The following is an 18,836-nucleotide window of genomic DNA, read 5'->3' on the forward strand; positions in this document are numbered from 1 at the left end:
ATTTTTTTGTTGTTGCTGTTTTTTGAAACAGGGTCTTGCTATTGTAGCTCAGGCTGGCCTCAAACTGGTGATTCTCTTGCCTCAGACTCCCTCTAGCTAGAATTTCTACCATTACCTATTATATTAGTTTCAAAACCTATGACTTCTACTGTCCATATATTAAATCAATTAATATCCTTCAATGCCCAACTTTGACCTCTCCAAATCTATTCTAGAGGTATTACTTAGTCACTGTGCAGCCCTGCTCAAAACCTTCCTTCTATCTGCTGCATAAAACCCAGACTTTCTAGGCTGGTATCCAAGTCAGCCATTCAAGTGTGACTACTTCCTGAGAGTCAATTAGGTGACAGGAATTCTCTAGGTGCTGGGAAAACTGCTGAGAACCAGATAAACCAGTTCCTGCCTTTATGGCAAACACACTTGGCATTAAATAATTACAAATAATCAATTAAATAATTACAATGATGAGTCAAATAATTACAAGCTCCTCTACAACTTGTTTGCAATCCAACTTTTCTGAGCTCTTTCTCATCCTTTGATTCCATCCACATGGACTCACTTTCCTACCATTTCCCATATCTATGGTTGTACCTATTCCCTCCTTCCTTTCCTGAACTCTAGCTCTTTCCTGCTCTTCCCCACACCCCTCTAGGAATTTCTTTCCTGAAGCCTTGTCGGGCAACTGTGTTCTAAAGGCTCTTTCCTCATGTGAATTCCTAGCACTTATCCATTCAACAAATATTTACTGAATGACTTGCTGAAATGTTTAATGAATGAATCTTCATGAGATCTTAAATTCCTGTTGTGGTACTAAAGACTTAAATAACACAGGGAGTTAGTTGCCTATTTCTAAGGGATCAAGGATTATTTTCCTCATCTCTTCTCTCAAAACTACATAAACCATAAAAAATTATAGACAAGCAAAATGACAATAAAGATAATCCAACTGCTCATAATCCTACTAGTTGAACAGACCCACCAGACATTTCTTCTGATATTTTATTTCTCTGTGTCTATACCTAACTTGTAAAACTCCTTTCTCTCCTAAAGGTAAATTTTATGAAGAAAATCAATTATCATCTGAATACCGGTAGCTCATGCCTGTAATCCTAGCTATTTGGAGGGCTAAGATTTGAGGCTCACAGTTCAAAGTCATAGCCAAGTCTGTGAAACAGTCAGAAATGGAGCTGTTGTTCAAGTGGTAGCTGTTGTTCAAATGCCAGTCTTGAGGGGGAAAAATTAAGAAACAGCATCCAGGTCCTGAGTTTAAGCCTCAGTACTGGCACAGAAAAAAAGAAAATCTTTAAGAGCATAAATTCTCTTCTGTGTTTCTAATACTTTTGTCTTAAAAAAAAAAATCAGGGGCTGGGAAGGTGACTCAGTGGTAGAGCGCTTGCCTTGCATGCCTGAGGCCCTGGGTTCGATTCCTCAGCACCACATAAGCAAAAAGAAAAAAGCCGGAAGTGGCGCTGTGGCTCAAGTGGTAGAGTGCTAGCCTTGGGCTGAAGAGCTGAGGGACAGTGCCCAGGTCCAGAGTTCAGGCCCCATGATCGGTCCTAAAAAAAAAAAAAAATCAGAGGGCTGGGAAGGTGGCTGAGTGGTAGAATGCTTGCCTTACATGCATGAGGCCATGGGTTTGATTCCTCAGCACCACATAAGCAGAAAACCTGAGAGTGGTGCTGTGGCTCAAGTGGTAAAGCGCTAGCCTTGAGCTGAATTGCTGAGGGACAGCGCCAAGGCCCAGAGTTCAGACCCCAAAAATAAATAAATAAATAAAAAATCAGAGAACTTAGACTCATCTGTATCTTCTCCAGTTCATCAATCCTATCTACAGTAAGAACTGAATATTAGTTGAGGGCATTTACTTCAGGGATTTTCTCAAGAACTACTCTGGATACTCGTTTCAAGAATACTACTTACCTCTCATTTTTAAGACCTTCAATGTGTAGTGTGCTGGATTTATAATACAGCCATATTCACCAGCAAAGCACAGAATGTCGGGATGTCCAGTCATGCCCTTCACTTTTTCCTTAAGCACTTTCCCAGGGTCATGCAATTGATTGCTGATTTTTTTTTCAAAATATTTTCTAATAATAAGCCCCAAACTAAAATTAAACAATAGTCAGAAGTGGCATGATGGTACATGCCTATAATCACAGCACTCAGGAGCCAGAGGCAGGACGATTTCAAGTTCAAAGCTACTCTGGACTACATAGTAAGACCCTGTCTCAAATAAAAACAAACCAACCTATCTACCTCAGTGAAATAGTAACTCTTGCTTAAGTTATTTGTGTCTGTTCGAGCTTCGGAAGGGGAAAAAATTTGGAAGACATTAGGCTAGATCCTTAAGTATCGGTTCATTTTTAATATCAGAATATATATATATATGTATATATAGGAAGCACACATCGCTCCGGTAGCTTGAAAGCACAGTAGAAACAGGGGCCACCGGTCTAGTCTTAAGGTTTGAAGAAAAAAACAAAAAGAAGTCTGAGCTAGGCACCGGTGGCTCATGCCTGTAATCCTAGCTACTCATGAGGCTGAGATTTGAGGATCGTGGTTTGAAGCCAGTCTGGGCAGAAAAGTCCCGATGAGACTCTTACCTCCAATTAACTAGTCAAAAAACCGGAAGTGGAACTGTGCCTCAAAGTGGTAGTGCGCTAGCCTTGAGCACAAAGAGCCCAGGGTCAGTGCCCAGACCCTGAGTTCAAGCCCCACCACTGAAAAAAAACAAAAACCGTCTGTATATAAAGAGTTGTAGAAGGCCAGGCCTTGCTGGAGGGCAAGGCTCCAGCTTGCATACCTATATATCTACACAGCCACACACAGACACACACACACACGTTTTTCTTGATCTGATCTCTATAGGCGTCACCACCAGTGGAGGACTCCAAGTGGAGTCAAAAAGAAGATTCTCATCAAGAGTCCACAGCTTTCTTAACAGCTTGAAGCCCACACAGATGGTCTGTGACCTTTCTTTTCTGGCCTTCTAAGGCCACAGTGGTGTTGAAATCTTGACTCGGAAAGGCAAGTCTTTATGAAGGCCAGAAGCGCAAAGCTCTCCTCAGGCACTTCCCAACGGGACAGAAGTGCTTCACTGAGGGCGAGAGGGGGCATCCAAACTGGTCCGCGGGTTGGACTAAGAGGCAGATGCGAAAGGTGCAGAGTCAACTGAAAAGAGACTTTTGGGGGGGTGCACCCCTGCTCATTCCTGTGTCCCCTTCTGCAGGCCCCTCGGGGTGAAAACACCGTGCACCCCAGAAGAGCTCCAACCCACCTACCGCAAACAAAAGGAGCGACCTCCCCACCAGCCTTTTCCTCTGAATGAACGCCCGCCGTCACCCTTCAGGACCCACCCTTCGCTGCGGACGTGCCCAATGAGGCCCGGCCTTCCTCACGGCGGGAGGTGTCTAACTCTCCCCGGAAACGGACAGGTGCGGCGGACCAATGGTTGGAGTCACGGCGGGCCAATGAGCGAGAGCGCTGGGTCGACCTGGGGTTCGAGAATAGGAGGAGAACCCTCCAAGAGGGTGGGACAAGGGGCGGTGCGACTGTAACGCAGAGGGGTGAGGGAACCTGCGAGGCCCTCCCAACCGCGGTGGTGGGGGGGGGTGGGAGGGGAGGAGGAGAAACCCGGGGTCGGGTCACCGCAGCCAATGGGAGGACGGCCTGGTGCCGGGGACGGGGCCCAGGCCTCTAGCCCCGCCCCTCAGGTCTGCAGGGCTGGGGCGGAGCCAGGCCTGCGTCAGGTGGTCCCGGGCGTGCGGGCGGCGCAGGGGGCGGGGCCCGCGCGGCGCGGGGCGGATTGGGGAGCGGCAGCCAGCGGGCGGCGGCGGGCACCGGCTGCGCGGGCAGGTACGCGCACGGCTGAGAAGGTGAGGCCGCCCCCGGGGGCGGGGGGGCGGGGGGCGACGCGCAGGCGGGGACTCCGGCTCGCCGCGCCCCTCCGCTGCGGTGAACACCTGGCTGTCGGCGCCCCAGTCCAGCCGCGCCGCACCGCGCCGCGCCTCCAGCCCCGGGCCAGTTGGCTCTCCCCGCCCCGGCAGCCCGGGCCCTACCTGCGGCCGCCGTTGGGGGGGGGAGGGGGTCCCCCCCAGCTCTGCGGAGCCGCATGAACAATAGGCGGCGGCGGCTCCTGCGGGCGGCGGCGGCCCCGCACCCTATGGATCGGCCGCTTCATGGAGCCCCCGAGCGCGCTTCTCGGCTGCCTGGCGAGCGCCGCCGCTGCCGCCCCGCCGGGGGAGGATGGAACGGGGACCGGGGCCGAGGAGGAGGAGGAAGAGGAGGAGGAGGCGGCGGCGGCCCCCGGGGGGCTGGGTTCGGACGCCCCGCTACCCTACTGGACGGCCGTGTTCGAGTACGAGGCGGCGGGCGAGGACGAGCTGACCCTGCGGCTGGGCGACGTGGTGGAGGTGCTGTCCAAGGACTCGCAGGTGTCCGGCGACGAGGGCTGGTGGACCGGGCAGCTGAACCAGCGGGTGGGCATCTTCCCCAGCAACTACGTGACCCCGCGCAGCGCCTTCTCCAGCCGCTGCCCGCCCGGCGGCGAGGACCCCAGTTGCTACCCGCCCATTCAGTGTAAGGCGAAGGCGGGGCGCGGGATCGGGGCGCGGGGCGGGGAGGGGGGAGGGGGGACGGGGTGGAGGCCTGGGGTGGTCGTGGAGGGAGGGAAGGCCCGGCCGAGGGTGGTGGGTTAGAAGTGGGAAGCCAGGGTGGGGCGTGATGGACGATCGGGGTGGAGGGGGTGTGCGCCATCTCCGGGCGGCCCGGGCTTTAGTTTGGTGAGGTGGATTTCCCAGAGACCCCGCAGGCCGGACCTGGAATTCAGACTCCTGGGCTTCTTAACCTTCCTCTCCCCACTCAGCAAGAACCCCTGGGCTCCACGATCCGGAACCTGAGAGTCTCCCCGCGTCCTTCCTCCTCTTTACCCTTCCTCGTCTCCCCTTCAAATCGGGAAAGATTTTCAGGCAAGCGGGGGATTGGTTATTACCGAAACCACCGAAGTCCCCACATCAGGGACTTTGCCGACCTCTGGTGTCGCCTATCCCCGCCTCTTAAAGGTATTTGTTGAGAGAGAGAGAGAGAGAGAGAGGGAGAGGTGGAGGGTTGGGCTGGCTGACTTACAAGTTCCGGAAGTATGTGTGAACTCAGGGCTGAAGTGTCTTTGAAATGTGTTGATTTCCTGGATCCTAGTGCTGTGTTTCAGAATCGCACCTTTAGGAGTCTCGCTGGATGATGTGTTAAGAAAGGTGTGTGTGAGGTGGTGGTTGGGGTTGGGCTGGGGAAGTGTTGGGTGGAGAAATTATTAGAAAGGGACAAGGATGTTGGAGCATAGGGTCCTTCAACAGTCTTACAGTTCACACGATAAAGATTTTTCTCCTCTCCTCTCACCCTAGATCTTTGCCTATATTTGGAATTGCCCAAGTCTCGGGGGTTGGGGGGGGGGAGAGTATGTCCAAGGTTCCCTCCCAGGGCCTTTATCCCAGTGTCCTGGTTTTCATCAGTTTCCCAAGAGCACTCTGGTCCACACCTGTAATGAAATTCCCTTTGTTTTTTTTTTTTTCTTTAGAATTCCCTAAACAATCATACATACTTGATTGTTTTAGAAGGATGCAAATGTCTTAAAATGCAGTTTACTGTGTGTGCATGTGTGCACACAACAGTTCTAGAACTTGAACTTTTTTGCTCAAAGGTAAAGCTCTATCACTTGAGCCACAGCTCCACTTCCAGCTGTTTTGGTGTTTAATGGGAGATGAGGATCCCTCGAGCTTTCCTGCTTAGCCTTATGCTCAAATCACAGACCTCTGAGTATCTAGGATTACAGGCTTGAACCACTGGAGCCCAGCCATACTGTTTTTGTATTTAAGAATTCCACTGTTTCTGCTCTGTTAAGATACATTGCAAGCATGTATTTATTATTGAACATTTATTTCAATTTTAACAGTTATTTTTTGTGAATCTCTAACTTATCTCCACTTGAAATGGTGCCACTTTGTCTTAAGATATGTAGTAATTAACATCAGAATCATTAGTTTTTTTGTTTTTCTACCTATTTTTTTTTGGTGTTTTGAATGCCAAATTGGTACTCAGATCTTTGATTTTCTTCATATTTCTTTCATTCAGTTTAAAGCTTTATATTTCTACCTTTTGATCTCTAGAATGCCTGAATGACAAATTAAATTGTTTCCAGTGCTACATCTTTTTGGCACAGGTATTGGTAAGATGAAGACTACTCAAAGGTCCTGGCATAATGTTTTGAAATAGTGTTAAAGTTAAACTTAGCCATATGTTGGAAGACATAAAAATAGTGGCATGTTAGAAAACACTGTAGTTTTAAATGTAAGAAGTTCTTTGTGGGTGAAGTTCTGTTTTGTTTTTTAGCAACAACTAGTGTCAGAGTTCATGTGCAGTTTGTGAGCAGAAACTGTTTCTTCAGAGTCTTGATCCCTGTCATAGCAGTCAAGAGTGAATATAAGTGACTATGACTTAGACCAAAGAAATTTTGTAGAGGGAGCCAGACATGTCAGGAGTGTGCTACTTTGGGAGTTCCTTCTCTGTAAGATGGCCAAGACTTACTTATATTATAATCAAAGCTTCCTTGGATAGAGTTGATTCTGAAATCTAGAACCCAGATGATGAGGAAGGAAAAAGTATCTTCTGCTTGAATAACATAGCATTTGAAAGTCCTGGTTGTTAAGTGCTCTCATTTGGCTTTGCTAAATTTGATTACCATCAATTCTTGATAATTCAGAAATTTTATTTCCAGTCAGAAGTTGAGTACTTACTGACAGGTACAGTGTTAGGTACCAGGAGATATATAACAAAAAGGTGCTTGAAAGTTAAATGAGGTCATGTAAATACAAAATTTCATTTTAGTGCTTTGTAAAGACAGGTGGTTCTCTGATCTGTATGGATCTATCCACAAGTTCAGGAAGTGTCAGAAAAAAAAAAGCGACAAATTTTTCTTTAAAGATTTGGAAATATAAAGGAGATACCAACAACTCTTGAACTTCCTCTCCGGAACTTCCATCATGGCGTCCAGGTTATATTCTAGATTGTGTGAATAGATGACATTAAGTCAAGCAATAATGCTCAGTTAATGTTAAGTTTTTTTACTTTTCCAAAGTGAAATTTTTGTTCCAACTTTATTCCAAACAAAGCGAAAATTACTAAACTTTTTGTTTAAAAAAAGCAGTGATGCTATAAACCATTTATATTTATATAATGCTTTTTTTCTTGTCCTATGTAGGTGTTAGGGTTGAGCTTTCCTTTGATGATAAATATAAATGAATCAGGAGCACATTAATTTTATTTATTTTAGAAAAATATGTAAATGTAAAGTTCCAAATTTATGATTTTGAGTGATATAGTCCTAGGTCTTTAAAACATTTCTCTTCCATGACAGTTGTGTCTGTTTGAAAACAGGGCATTAAATTCATTATTAATTCACACTTTTTCTTACATCCACTAAAAATGTAAGAATGTGTTTTCAGGTGTATTTAAGATTGTTTTAAAATTATTTTGAAATAGTACAAAGGAGTTGCTATTTAGCAAAGCAGTTTATAAATACAATATACCTTGATCAGTGTTATGCCTTTCAACATTCTTACCCATCCTTTCTCTACCCACCCCCTTCACTCTTCTTAATTTTGTAGGTTATACATTAGATTCTTTTTTAAATAGTTATTATAAAGGTGATGTACATACAGAGGGGTTACAGTTAATAAATCAGGTAAAGAGCACATTTAGTTTTGGACAGTGTCATCTCTTCCCTTGTTCTCTCCCAGTGTTTCCCTCCTGTCCCCACCCACAAGTTGTATAGTTCATTGTCAACATAGTGTCTAGTGAGTACCACTGCTGCATTTGTTCACCTTTTGTCCCTCCATTTCTGGGACCCATCTTACCCTCCCAAAGACAGATAAATGAACAAACAAAAACAAAAAAGAAAGCAACAACTGCAAAAAAAAAAGCCCTTCGTTTCCATTTCCTGGAGTTCATTTCAGTAAATACATTGTATATGTTCAGATGCACATAGGCATTGCGCTTCTGTGTTCCTTCCATAAGAGACTCCACCTTTGGTCTCACTGTGTGTGAATGCTTAGAGACCTGTATAATTTATCATGTTCCAGTGTATTTTAGAGCTAGTTTCTGCATGTGAGAGAAAACGTCCCCCATTTTGTCTCTCTGAGCTTATCTTACCTCACTTAACTTGATTTGTTCAAGGTCATTCAGTTCCCTGCAAATGACATACTATTCTTTCTAATGGCTGTGTAAAATTCTATTATGTATAGGGTACCACATATTTTGAATCCACTCATCTATGGTAGCGCTCTTTTCATAGCTTGGGTATTATGAATAGTGCAGCAGTGAACATGGATGTACAAGTATTTCTATGGTATCCTGGCTTGTAATGTTCTAGGTAGATTTCCGTAAGTGGTATGCCTGGGTTGTACAAAAGATCTATGTTTAGTTTTTTGAGGAACTTACAGACTGATGATCTGAGTGGTTGTATTAGTTTACATTTCCACCAACAGTGCAATTGGGTTCCTTTTTCCCCTACATTGGATTCTTGACTGCATTTTCCTTTACTTCTCTTCATTTGTCCACTGCTTTCCCCTTGACCCATACCACCCTATCTAGTTCTTGCTTCTTGGTGTTTTGTTTTGCTTAATTTTGACTTTACATTTCTAAGGAATTACACTATTTGAGTTCTCCCTTGGATCTACCATATTTCTGTACTTAAGATTTGAGGTTTATTATTTTTTTTAAGACAAGATCTCATGTGTACCCTAAGCTGGTCTTAATTTCATGATTTTCTGTCTCTGCTTCCCAAGTGCTAGGAATATTGGCATGCAGCAATATTTCCGCAGACCCAGCTCTTTAGGAAAGATTTTTTTAATGAGTAGAATATATACCATTCATATACTTTATGATGGAGTATATACCATTTGTTTGTACAAACTTCCCAAGAATCTTCCTCTATATTCAGTTTCCAACCATACAACTGAAAAGGAATACCATCTTCACTCTTAAAAAAAAAGTTTTCCTTCCTTCCTTCCTTCCTTCCTTTCCTTCCTTCCTTCATTCCTTCTTTCTTTCGTTCTTCTTTCTTTCGAGTCGTGGGGCATGAACTTGGTCTGGACACTATCCCTGAGCTTGTCAGCTCAAGGCTAGTGCTCTAACACTTGAGCCACAGCACCATTTCCCATTTTCTGGTGGTTAATCGTAAATAAGAATCTCATGGGGGCTGGGAAGGTGGCTCAGTGGTAGAGCTCTTGCCTTGCATGCCTGAGGCCGTGGGTTCGATTCCTCAGTACCACATAAGCAAAAAGAAAAAAGCTGGAAGTGGTGCTGTGGCTCAAGTGGTAGAGCGCTAGCCTTGAGCTGAACAGCTGAGGAGCAGTGCCCAGGGCCAGAGTTCAGGCCCCACGTCCGGACCCCAAAAAAAGAGTCTCATGGACTTCCTGCCCAGGCTGGCTTTGAACCTCAGTCCTCAAATCTCAGCCACCTGAGTAGCTAGGATTACAGGCGTGAACCACTGGTACTCAGCTTTTTTCCTTTCTAAAAACCAGGTCTTGACTGGAGTGATAAATAGATATACATGTATATAGAAATATATATGGAGAATATATATGGAGAGCTCCATATATTCTGTGCTGAAACTGAAATTCTAGTTCCTTAGCTCTTATCCAAAGGGACTTCTTAGCAGGGAAGAAAAAGAAAGTCCTCCATCTTGCTTCCAGTCTTTGTGTATGGTAGAAGTCTGTGCTCTATACTTTTCTTGAAGGCTGGTCCCAAAAGTTCCTTAACTACATAGGAGGAACCTGAGCTTTTATGTTCTTACCAAAGAGAGGTGATTGTTTTCCTTTGTCCACAAAGGATTTCTGTCTTTGGTGACCTGCCCTAGAGGAGCTGTCCTTTCAGCACCCTAGTCCCAAGTTAGATGTGTTTCCCCACCCCCATCCTGGCATTTAAATAAACATTCAACACCTACTGTGTGTTAAGAAAGTACAATAGTAATTCCCTAGTGAAGAACTCAAGACACTGTTGAGGAACTAGGATAATGAATACAAATTTGTTGAGAGGCAGGTAACTTTTCTTCATATAAATGGTAGGGGGTGGGAGACTCTGATCATAGTTCTCTAAGAGGTTTTCTACCTTTCTTTAAGACAGATGTTTTTCTCATACATAGAGACTGCATCAGGCAAAAATTAGTAATCAGTTAGGGTTCAGTTTTAGGACTCAGAAACACTGAAGCTATTTTAAGCAGGAAAGGGATCTAGCACAGGAAATTAGGTGTTCACGGAATTGTTGGAAGGACTGAGAGAGGAGACTCAGCTGAACCTATAGGAAGAACTCTTGGGATATGGCCTACCAGGCGAGCTGCCACTTCTCTGTTTGGGCAGGTAAAGATTCTGGAGAGGCCATTGAAGATGTTGGCTTCAGGAACACCCTTTGTGTCTGGAGCCCTGAGATGAGGCTACCACTTGGTGATGAAGCAATCCTTCCTACATCTACAGAGCTAGTAATTGGACAACTATCTGTTGTTGCAGATAGACATGCTTGTGAGGAGAAGCATCAAGATGGTCTCTTTGTTGCTTCTGCATCTGGTTGGCAGAACTTTTTCTGTAAACAAACCTGGGAAATACAGGTTTCTTGACTTTAGTAATGAAAGGTGGTACTAGCGTAAAATGGATGCTGACTGCTAGTCTGCGGTATCATCCACATCACTTGTTTTTCAAGAAGATTGCTAGATGAAGCAATAACTAGGTGATGTTGGCAATCAAACCAGGTCCTTGCAAATGCTAAGCACATGCTCTACCGTCAGCATGCTATAACTTCATCCCCAAGGCTATAACTTTTAAAAATATGTGTTTTTTATTGTAAAGATACTGTACAGAGGATTTACAGTTATATGAGCAAGGTAATGAGTCCATTTCCTATTGAGCATTATTACCCCCTCCTTTGTTTTTCCCCTACCATCCCTCCCCTCCCCCCTGCAAAATTGTAAAGTTCCTTTTCAACATAGTGTCTTGTACATCTCATTGTTACAGTGGGTCATCCTGTATCCTTATTTCAGCATTTTTATAACTTCTTTTTTTTTTTTTTTTTCCTTTGTGGCTCTTCTGGTCTTTGAAATAAGGGCCTAGTGCTGTCCCTGAGCTTTTTTACTCAAGGCTAGTACTCTGCCACTTGAGCCACAGCTGCACTTGTGCATTTTTGGTGTTTAATTGGATATAAGTATCTTATAGATTTTCCTAGCTACCTCACTTTGGAGCCTTGATCCTCATCTCTCAGCCTCCTCAGTAGCTAGAATTATAGGTATGAGCCACTGGTGCCTGGAACTTTTAGAATCAAATGCCAATCTATCCAACTTTCTCTTAAGAGTTTCCTTTTAGCAGCCTGACAGTTGCACTGCAAAATTCAAGTGGCTATCAGCCCCAGATAAAATGGAAGTACTATAATTAAGCAAAGACAGATTTTTATTTTGGGGCATCACCATCATCTGAGTAGAGAGCAGGGGTGTGGCAGAACTAGCCAAGTAAGGAACAGAACAGCTAGCAGTGGGCAGTTCCTCTTTCGATCTTGCCAAAAGTTCAGAAATATCTTTGTTTTCTTAGTATTTAGTAGAGTGTGATTGTTATCTTTGTTTTAGAAAGCCCAAGTGGATTTATTTTGTAGACCTGAATTTGGTTTACATTCTGCTGAGGTAGATTTGTTTGTTTTCATTTTATTTCAGCAAACTACTGGTCATCTACTAACTTTTTAGCATGGTAAGTACAGTGGTGAGAAGGCAAACAGAATATCATATGGACCTTTTTTTTTTTTAGGGGGGGAGTCAGTTGTGGGGCTTGAACTCTGGATTTGGGCACTGTCCATGCGCTCTTCAGCTCAAGGCAAGCACTCTTCCACTTGATCTACAGCACCACTTCTGGTTTCTGGTGGTTAATTGGAGATAAGAGTCTCATGGGACTTTTCCTGCCCAAGCTGGCTTTGAACTGCGATCTTCAGATCTGAGCTTCCTGAGTAGCTAGGATTTCAGGCATGAGCCACCGGTGCCCGGCTATCCTGTGGATCTTACTGTCCAGCAGGGTAGCAGGTGTTGAACAGATCATTAGGTCATTGTAATCTTGACTAGGTCATTATAATCTTGACAAGTCTTGCAGAATAGAAATGCCACTGAAGTATTTGATAGGGGCTTGACTTCATTGGTCTCAGGATTAGAAGTTCCTCTGTGAGATCTTTTAGCTGAGTGTAAATGAGTCTGATTTACAATCATCTAAAAGAGTATAAAGAGTGATATAATGAGTTTAAAGGACAGAGAACAGTTTCATAATGAGAAACATAAACTAGCACTGTGTTCATATAGCTCTTAACACCATATCTTCTAGCTCAAGATTTATAATCACTGGTAGCTGTTATTATCTATCCTTGAAAGCCTTTTTGAACAGAGCTGAAGGTATAATCAAGTATCTTAGGGTCAGACTGGATTTGGGTAGGAGAATGAGTGGTTTACCCATTAGGTAAAATGGATAGTTAAATGATGTTCTTAGGATTTGTTTTTTTTTTTGTTTTTGTTTTTTTTTCGGGTCTGGTTGTGGGGCCTGAACTCTGGGCCTGGGCGCTGTCCCTCAGCTCTTCAGCTCAAGGCTAGTGCTCTACCACTTGAGCCACAGTGCCACTTCTGGCTTTTTTTTCTGCTTATGTGGTGCTGAGGAATCGAACCCAGGGCCTCATGCATGCAAGGCAAGTGCTCTACCACTGATCCACCTTCCCAGCCCTTTTTTGGGGGGAAGAGGGGTCATTCTGGGGGTTTGAAGTCAGGGCTTGGGCACTGTCCCTGAGCCTCTTTGTGCTCAAGGCTAGCATTCTACCATGTGGGCCACAGTGCCACTTCTGGCTTTTTCTGAGTACTTCATTGGAGATGAGAGTCTTACAGACTTTCCTGCCTGGGCTGGCTTCAAACCGCAATCCTCAGATCTCAGCCTCTGGAGTAGCTAAAAATACAGACTTAACACTGTCTTCTGGCTCAGGGTATTTTTTTAGGGGGGGGGGGTTGGTCATGGGGCTTGAACTCTGGGCCTGGGTGCTGTCCGTGAGCTCTTTAGCTCAAGGTGAGCGCTCTACCACTTGAGCCACAGCACCACTTCTGGTTTTCTGGTGGTTTATTGGAGATAAGAGTCTCACGGACTTTCCTGCCTGGGCTGGCTTTGAACCATGATCCTCAAATCTTGGCCTCCTTAGTAGTTAGGATTACAGGAGTGAGCCACTGGCTTCCGACTTTAGTATATTTTTTATTTGCTTCTTTTTATGTTCTTTTTCAGTGTTAGAGATTGATTTTGCGGAGCTAACGCTGGAGGAGATCATCGGCATTGGCGGCTTTGGGAAGGTCTATCGTGCCTTCTGGATAGGTGACGAGGTTGCTGTGAAAGCAGCTCGCCACGACCCGGATGAGGACATCAGCCAGACCATAGAGAATGTTCGCCAAGAGGCCAAGCTTTTTGCCATGCTAAAGCATCCCAACATCATTGCCCTGAGAGGGGTGTGCCTGAAAGAACCCAACTTCTGTTTGGTCATGGAGTTTGCTCGCGGAGGGCCTTTGAATAGAGTGTTATCTGGGAAAAGGATTCCCCCAGACATCCTGGTGAACTGGGCTGTGCAGATCGCCCGAGGGATGAACTACCTTCATGATGAAGCAATTGTCCCCATCATCCACCGAGACCTTAAGTCCAGCAACAGTGAGTATAAAGAGCTGGGCTGCCCACTTAGTCCCTAGCTTTAGCAAGCGTGGGTTCCCAATGGAAACTTGTTTTAAAATGTTCCATCTTGGAGTGGAGATGTAGGGCTGGAATGAATGCTAGGAAAAAGAGGTTTAGCAAAAGATGGATGGAGGTACCTGAGGCATATGGGGGTAATTTTGAACTCATCAGACAAAGTTGACAGTGTGTGATTCTGATATACTGTGAAAAAAAAAAAGGCAGGTTTATTTTCTCACTTAAGGGAAATGTGTATGTAATCACACAGGGAGGTTTGCCTTTTGTGGAACAGCAGGTAAAGCAAACCTTTAACAGCTATTTGAAGTGCTGCCTCAACATCTCAACTCGAGGTGCCCGCTGGAGCAGATACCATCAAACACTGAGGCATATTCAGCTTAAACTGAGCCAGTTCAGGCGCTGGTGTCAGTCTGGAGAGCATGATGTTGTTGATGCTATTATGTTACAGACCTCTTTGTAGCCCAAGGCTAGTATTAATTAATTTCATAACTCTTAGAATTTAATAGCAGGGAACAGAGAAGTAACTGTTTATTAAAGACTCATAATCCACAAACTAGATTGTAAAGTAGGTGTGAGGTATAATTAAGCAGTAAGTTGCTAGAGACTTCAGTCTTTCACCTGTATAAGTATGCTAGGAATATGCTTCATTTGGGGGTAATTTGCATTCTCTCTTGCCTAAACTGACTGTAGAGATGATAGAATTTCTTGATGTGTTTTAAGATCACTTGGAGCATCACGCCCCAGAGAGGAGGGCATGAATATATGTATATATAAATAAATAATCCCAATTTACTTTAGAATAGTCATTATTACTTTTTTTTTTCTACAAGTACGCTCTGCGTGCTTAATAAAAGAAAACTTTGTTTCTGAAGAAGAAATATTAGATCCGTATTTTAGGTAAAATCTGTTTTTTCTCCCTTACTATTATTTTATCTCCTTACTTTGTAGTAATTCTTCCCTCCTCTAAAGCTCTGTTCTTTAAGGTATTAAACAATTAGGCTTTCAGTGGCTTCTTTTCAGAATACTTTCTACCTAGAGATCACTCTGGATGATGGGATAAGAAGCAGCAGGTGTGTTGTTTAGAAATGTGACTTTGAAGATGGATTTTCCTTATTTTTTTCTTATGTCCTTACCATGCTGAAGGAACTGGGCAAAGCTATGTTATATAACCAAGCCCATTTAGAAAGCTAGGTTAGGATAATAAAATTGTAAAAGTTTGTAATTTCCTCAGTGAAGTTTTCAAGCTAGACATGCAAAGTTTTCTTTCATAAGATATCTCTTTCAGATCTAGGTTCTCATGACTTAAAAAGCACTGCCAAAGTTAGGGTATTTGTAGGAGAGAGCAGGGGAACTGAATATCACTCTGTCATCCAGGCAACAATGCTCTTGTCCTTTCTGGGTCTTCTTTTTTTTCTTTCTGGATCTTAGAGTGCTAGCAGGGAATCTCTCAGGGAAGTGTGTTGTTGCAAAAATTGACTTCTACATAGACAGCGTTTTAAAGGAGTCAGGCAAAACGTGGCCAGAAATGTTCATGATGCATGGAATGGCATGGTTGGTACTGATACTGATGTTAGCTGTAAATCTCACATGTGAGTTGGGTAACTCCTGGGTAATAGTCTATGGGTGGGTGACAATTATACATACCAATATGAACCTTACTAACACTACCGTTCCTAATCCATTGCAGTGTGTGGTAAGCGTATTTGGAAATCTTTTTGGAAATGTGATGTCACTTCTTTGCTTATTGTTTTTAGTTTGGGAGTTGTAACTTCATTATTTTTTGTTTTGTTTTGTTTTGTTTTGTCTGTTGTGGGGCTTGAGCTCAGGGCTTGGGACTTGTCCCTGAACTTTTTCACCCTAGGCTAGTGCTCTGCCTCTGAGCCATAGTGCCACTTCCATTTTTCTGGTCGTTAACTGGAGCTAAGAGTCTCACAGACTTTCCTCCCCATGCTGGCTTTGAACTATGATCCTCAGATCGCAGCCTCCTGAGTAGCTAAGATTACAAGGGTGAATCACTGGTACCCAGCTGAGTTATAACTTCTTTATGTTTTGTAGCCTTGAGGACTTTGTCTTCTCTCTATTTTTTTTTTTTTTTGGTCGGCCGTGGGGCTTGAACTCTGGGCCTGGGCGCTGTCCCTCAGCTCTTCAGCTCAAGGGGAGCGCTCTACCACTTGAGCTACAGCGCCACTTCCGGTTTTCTGGTGGTTTATTGGAGATAGGAGTCTCATGGTCTCTCCTTCCCGGGCTGGCTTTGAACCGCGGTCCTCAGATCTCAGCCTCCTGAGTAGCTAGGATTACAGGTGTGAGCCACCAGCACCCGGCTCTGTTTTTATTAGAAGTTCCAGAGAGCTGGATTCTGACCACTATCATGTAAGGGCAGAATACTGGAAATCATGTGAGTTAGTTTTGAGCCAACAGAGTGATAGATAGAGTGAGAGGAGTAGCCTAGTAGCCTTTCTGTGGTAAAGTAGTTGATGATAAACATTGATTTGTCATAAAGTCATGGTGATTTATTAAATTGTTTTATGATCACCTATTTAAAACAGTTTTTTGATGTTTACTGATAATAAAAGATTTATGGCATGGACATTAGAGTACCCTGTGCTGGTGTATATTTGGCATTAAGTTTAGATTCAAATCAAAATGACACTAAAATAAGGTCTAGATTTATTTTTCTTTGAAAAGAAGTCCAGAAGATTTTATTTTATTTATTTATTTTGGGTCCAGTGGTGGGGCCTGAACTCTGGGCCTGGGCGCTGTCCCTCAGCTCTTCAGCTCAAGGCTAACACTCTACGACTTGAGCCACAGCGCCACTTCCGGCTTTTTTCTTTTTGCTTATGTGGTGCTGAGGAATCGAACCTAGGGCCTCAGGCATGCAAGGCAAGCGCTCTACCACTGAGCCACCTTCCCAGCCCCCAATTTAAGCTCTTGATGAGAGTGTGGAATCATAACCTTCTCTGAGACTTGAATTAATAAAAGTTGTAACCCTCTTCCTTAAAATGCACCAATACATACTTTGCATCAATTCCAGGGAGGTACACAGGCCCTGTGTTCACAATCCTTGCTTTATAAGAGGAACAAAGTGTAGGTCTCCAAGAGGCTGGGATACTGAAGACTCCATGTAAAAGGCTATGTTCCTGGGCCCGTGGAAGAAGTTACATTCTCCTTTTGACTCCAGCAGACACTGAAAACATGGCTTTGTGTCTGCACTGTAAGAAGCCCTGAGTTAACTCTCAGGAATGAGGTGAACAGCACTAGGTTAAGGAATAAGTCTCCAGAAAAGAAAGTAAGCAGATTCTTGTCTTCCTATACATTTTGAAACACAAATCTCAGGTCACATGTGACATTCTTTCTCAGGAAATTCTTCTGCAATTGCACCTGTGGAGGCCCTGGGTTCGATTCCTCAGCACCACATAAGAAAAAAGAAAAAAGCCGGAAGTGGCACTGTGGCTCAAGTGGTAGAGCGCTAGCCTTGAGCTGAAGAGCTGAGGGACAGTGCCCAGGCCCAGAGTTTAGGCCCCACGACCAGACCCCCCCCCAAAAAAAAAGAGCTTAAATTGGCACATGTAGGAGGTAGAAGGAATATGGGCTCCATTGCCATTCTTGACACTGACTGGTTAGATGGCCTGGAGCCCATCTTGTGAGGTCCTAGACCTCAAATTCCTTATCTGTAAGGAATTCTTCTGTTGTGATGTTTGGTTTAGAGGTGTGGCTCAGCACAAACATCAGGTACCAAGTTTGAATCCCGGTCTCAGACCAAAAAGAAAAAAAAAATCCTCTCTTCAGAAATTTGGATGAAATGTTGTCTGAGATCCCTCCTCAGACAGTGTGTATATTTGGGAACAGGTAATGACAATATAGTTTATATCTGCATTTGCATGGAAGGCTGCAGTGTGTCCAGGTTCCACACTTCTGGGATTTTTACAGGGACTCGATTTCCTGAGAGAGACTCTTTGCTAAGTTTAGTTGGAAAACTGTGGACAGGAGCCTACAAGTCCTTCCCTTCCCCCACTGCTGCCCAGGCTGTGACAGATGGCCTTGCTGAGAGAAGATGCTCTGGTCACATGAATCATGAAAGGGATTTACAACAAAACAAGGACAATAGCCTTCATCCTGGAAGCAGGATACATACAGTAAAACCCCAGGTTTGCCCTTGGAGCTGGGCGTATGGGTGTCTCGGTCATTTGCTGCTGAGTATAGCAAAGAAGGTGCTGACTTGTACTTTTTTCTTGTACACTTTTGTGAGTCAACCTGGGGCATTTTCAGAGTGGTGCTGGGGAAGTGGAGATGCGGCTGATCAAAAAAGCCAAGTGAAGCCTGGTGCTGGTGGCTCACGCCGGTAATCCTAGCTACTCAGGAGGCTGAGATCTGAGGATCCACATTCAAAGCCAGCCCAGGTAGGAAAGGCCATGAGATTCTTATCTCCAATAAACCACATAGAAAACTGGAAGTGGTGCTATGGCTCAAGTGGTAGGGCGCTAGCCTTGAGCTGAAGAGCTGAGAGGACAGTGCCCAGGCCCAGAGTTCAGGCCCCACAACTGGACCCCCCCCCAAAAAAAAAAAAGAGTTTCATACTGCATGTTTCTTTCCCTCCTAACTTCTTGGGGCATGTGCTTTTTTGTAGAAAACTTGATGTTTTGTTCTGAGAAGGAACCATTTACCTCTAAGGCTTGGTTTTGGGAACCACTGTGATATAACGGCAGGAACACTGATGTGGAGTCAGAGATTTGGACTGAAGCTACTTGCTTCTTGAGCACCCGTTGCTGGACATGTGGGGTTATCCTTATGGAGCTCCAAGAATCATATTGGTAGAACGTGGACAATACAGAAAACAGCTGTACTGCATTAGGATGGTATGAGATAAAATGGGCTAAGCATTGCTCAGACACCACACCCAGTAAATGGTACTCTGCTTTTTTGCTCTCTCAAGAATAGGGGAAACCTCTTTCTATTCCGAAACAAGATAGAGTTGGATTTTACTTAGGGAGCCTTCTCCCTCTTAAGCTACCCAGGCTTACCTCTCCTAGCGAATGAGCAGATTTGTTTAAGCTAAAGCCTCTG

General features: G+C 44.4%; 1 protein-coding gene and 1 long non-coding RNA gene across 8 annotated transcripts in view; one reads left to right on the top strand and one right to left on the bottom strand.

Moving 5' to 3' along the window:
• LOC138832859 (uncharacterized) overlaps positions 1-3,430 on the bottom strand; it is a 60,023-nt gene extending 56,593 nt beyond the window's left edge. For 3 of the 4 annotated variants that reach the window (XR_011373713.1, XR_011373714.1, XR_011373716.1), the window contains exon 1: positions 3,282-3,330. This is a non-coding gene — a long non-coding RNA (uncharacterized lncRNA). Of the gene's footprint in view, positions 1-3,281; positions 3,331-3,356 lie in introns of those variants that run through there. The other variant, XR_011373715.1, reaches the window with a different exon arrangement.
• A 481-nt stretch (positions 3,431-3,911) lies between these two features.
• The window catches only part of Map3k9 (mitogen-activated protein kinase kinase kinase 9), a 69,029-nt gene continuing 54,104 nt past the window's right edge, over positions 3,912-18,836 (top strand). For 3 of the 4 annotated variants that reach the window (XM_070031027.1, XM_070031020.1, XM_070031036.1), the window contains exons 1-2: positions 3,913-4,578; positions 13,326-13,739. In XM_070031027.1, the coding sequence (XP_069887128.1) occupies positions 4,179-4,578; positions 13,326-13,739 (814 nt within the window). In that variant the 5' untranslated portion in view covers positions 3,913-4,178. Of the gene's footprint in view, positions 4,579-13,325; positions 13,740-18,836 lie in introns of all 4 variants that reach the window. The other variant, XM_070031011.1, reaches the window with a different exon arrangement.

The sequence above is a fragment of the Dipodomys merriami genome, unplaced genomic scaffold (assembly GCF_024711535.1).
Source record: "Dipodomys merriami isolate MVZ:Mamm:240054 unplaced genomic scaffold, mDipMer1.0.p SCAF_1, whole genome shotgun sequence".
Taxonomy (NCBI): Eukaryota; Metazoa; Chordata; class Mammalia; order Rodentia; family Heteromyidae; genus Dipodomys; species Dipodomys merriami.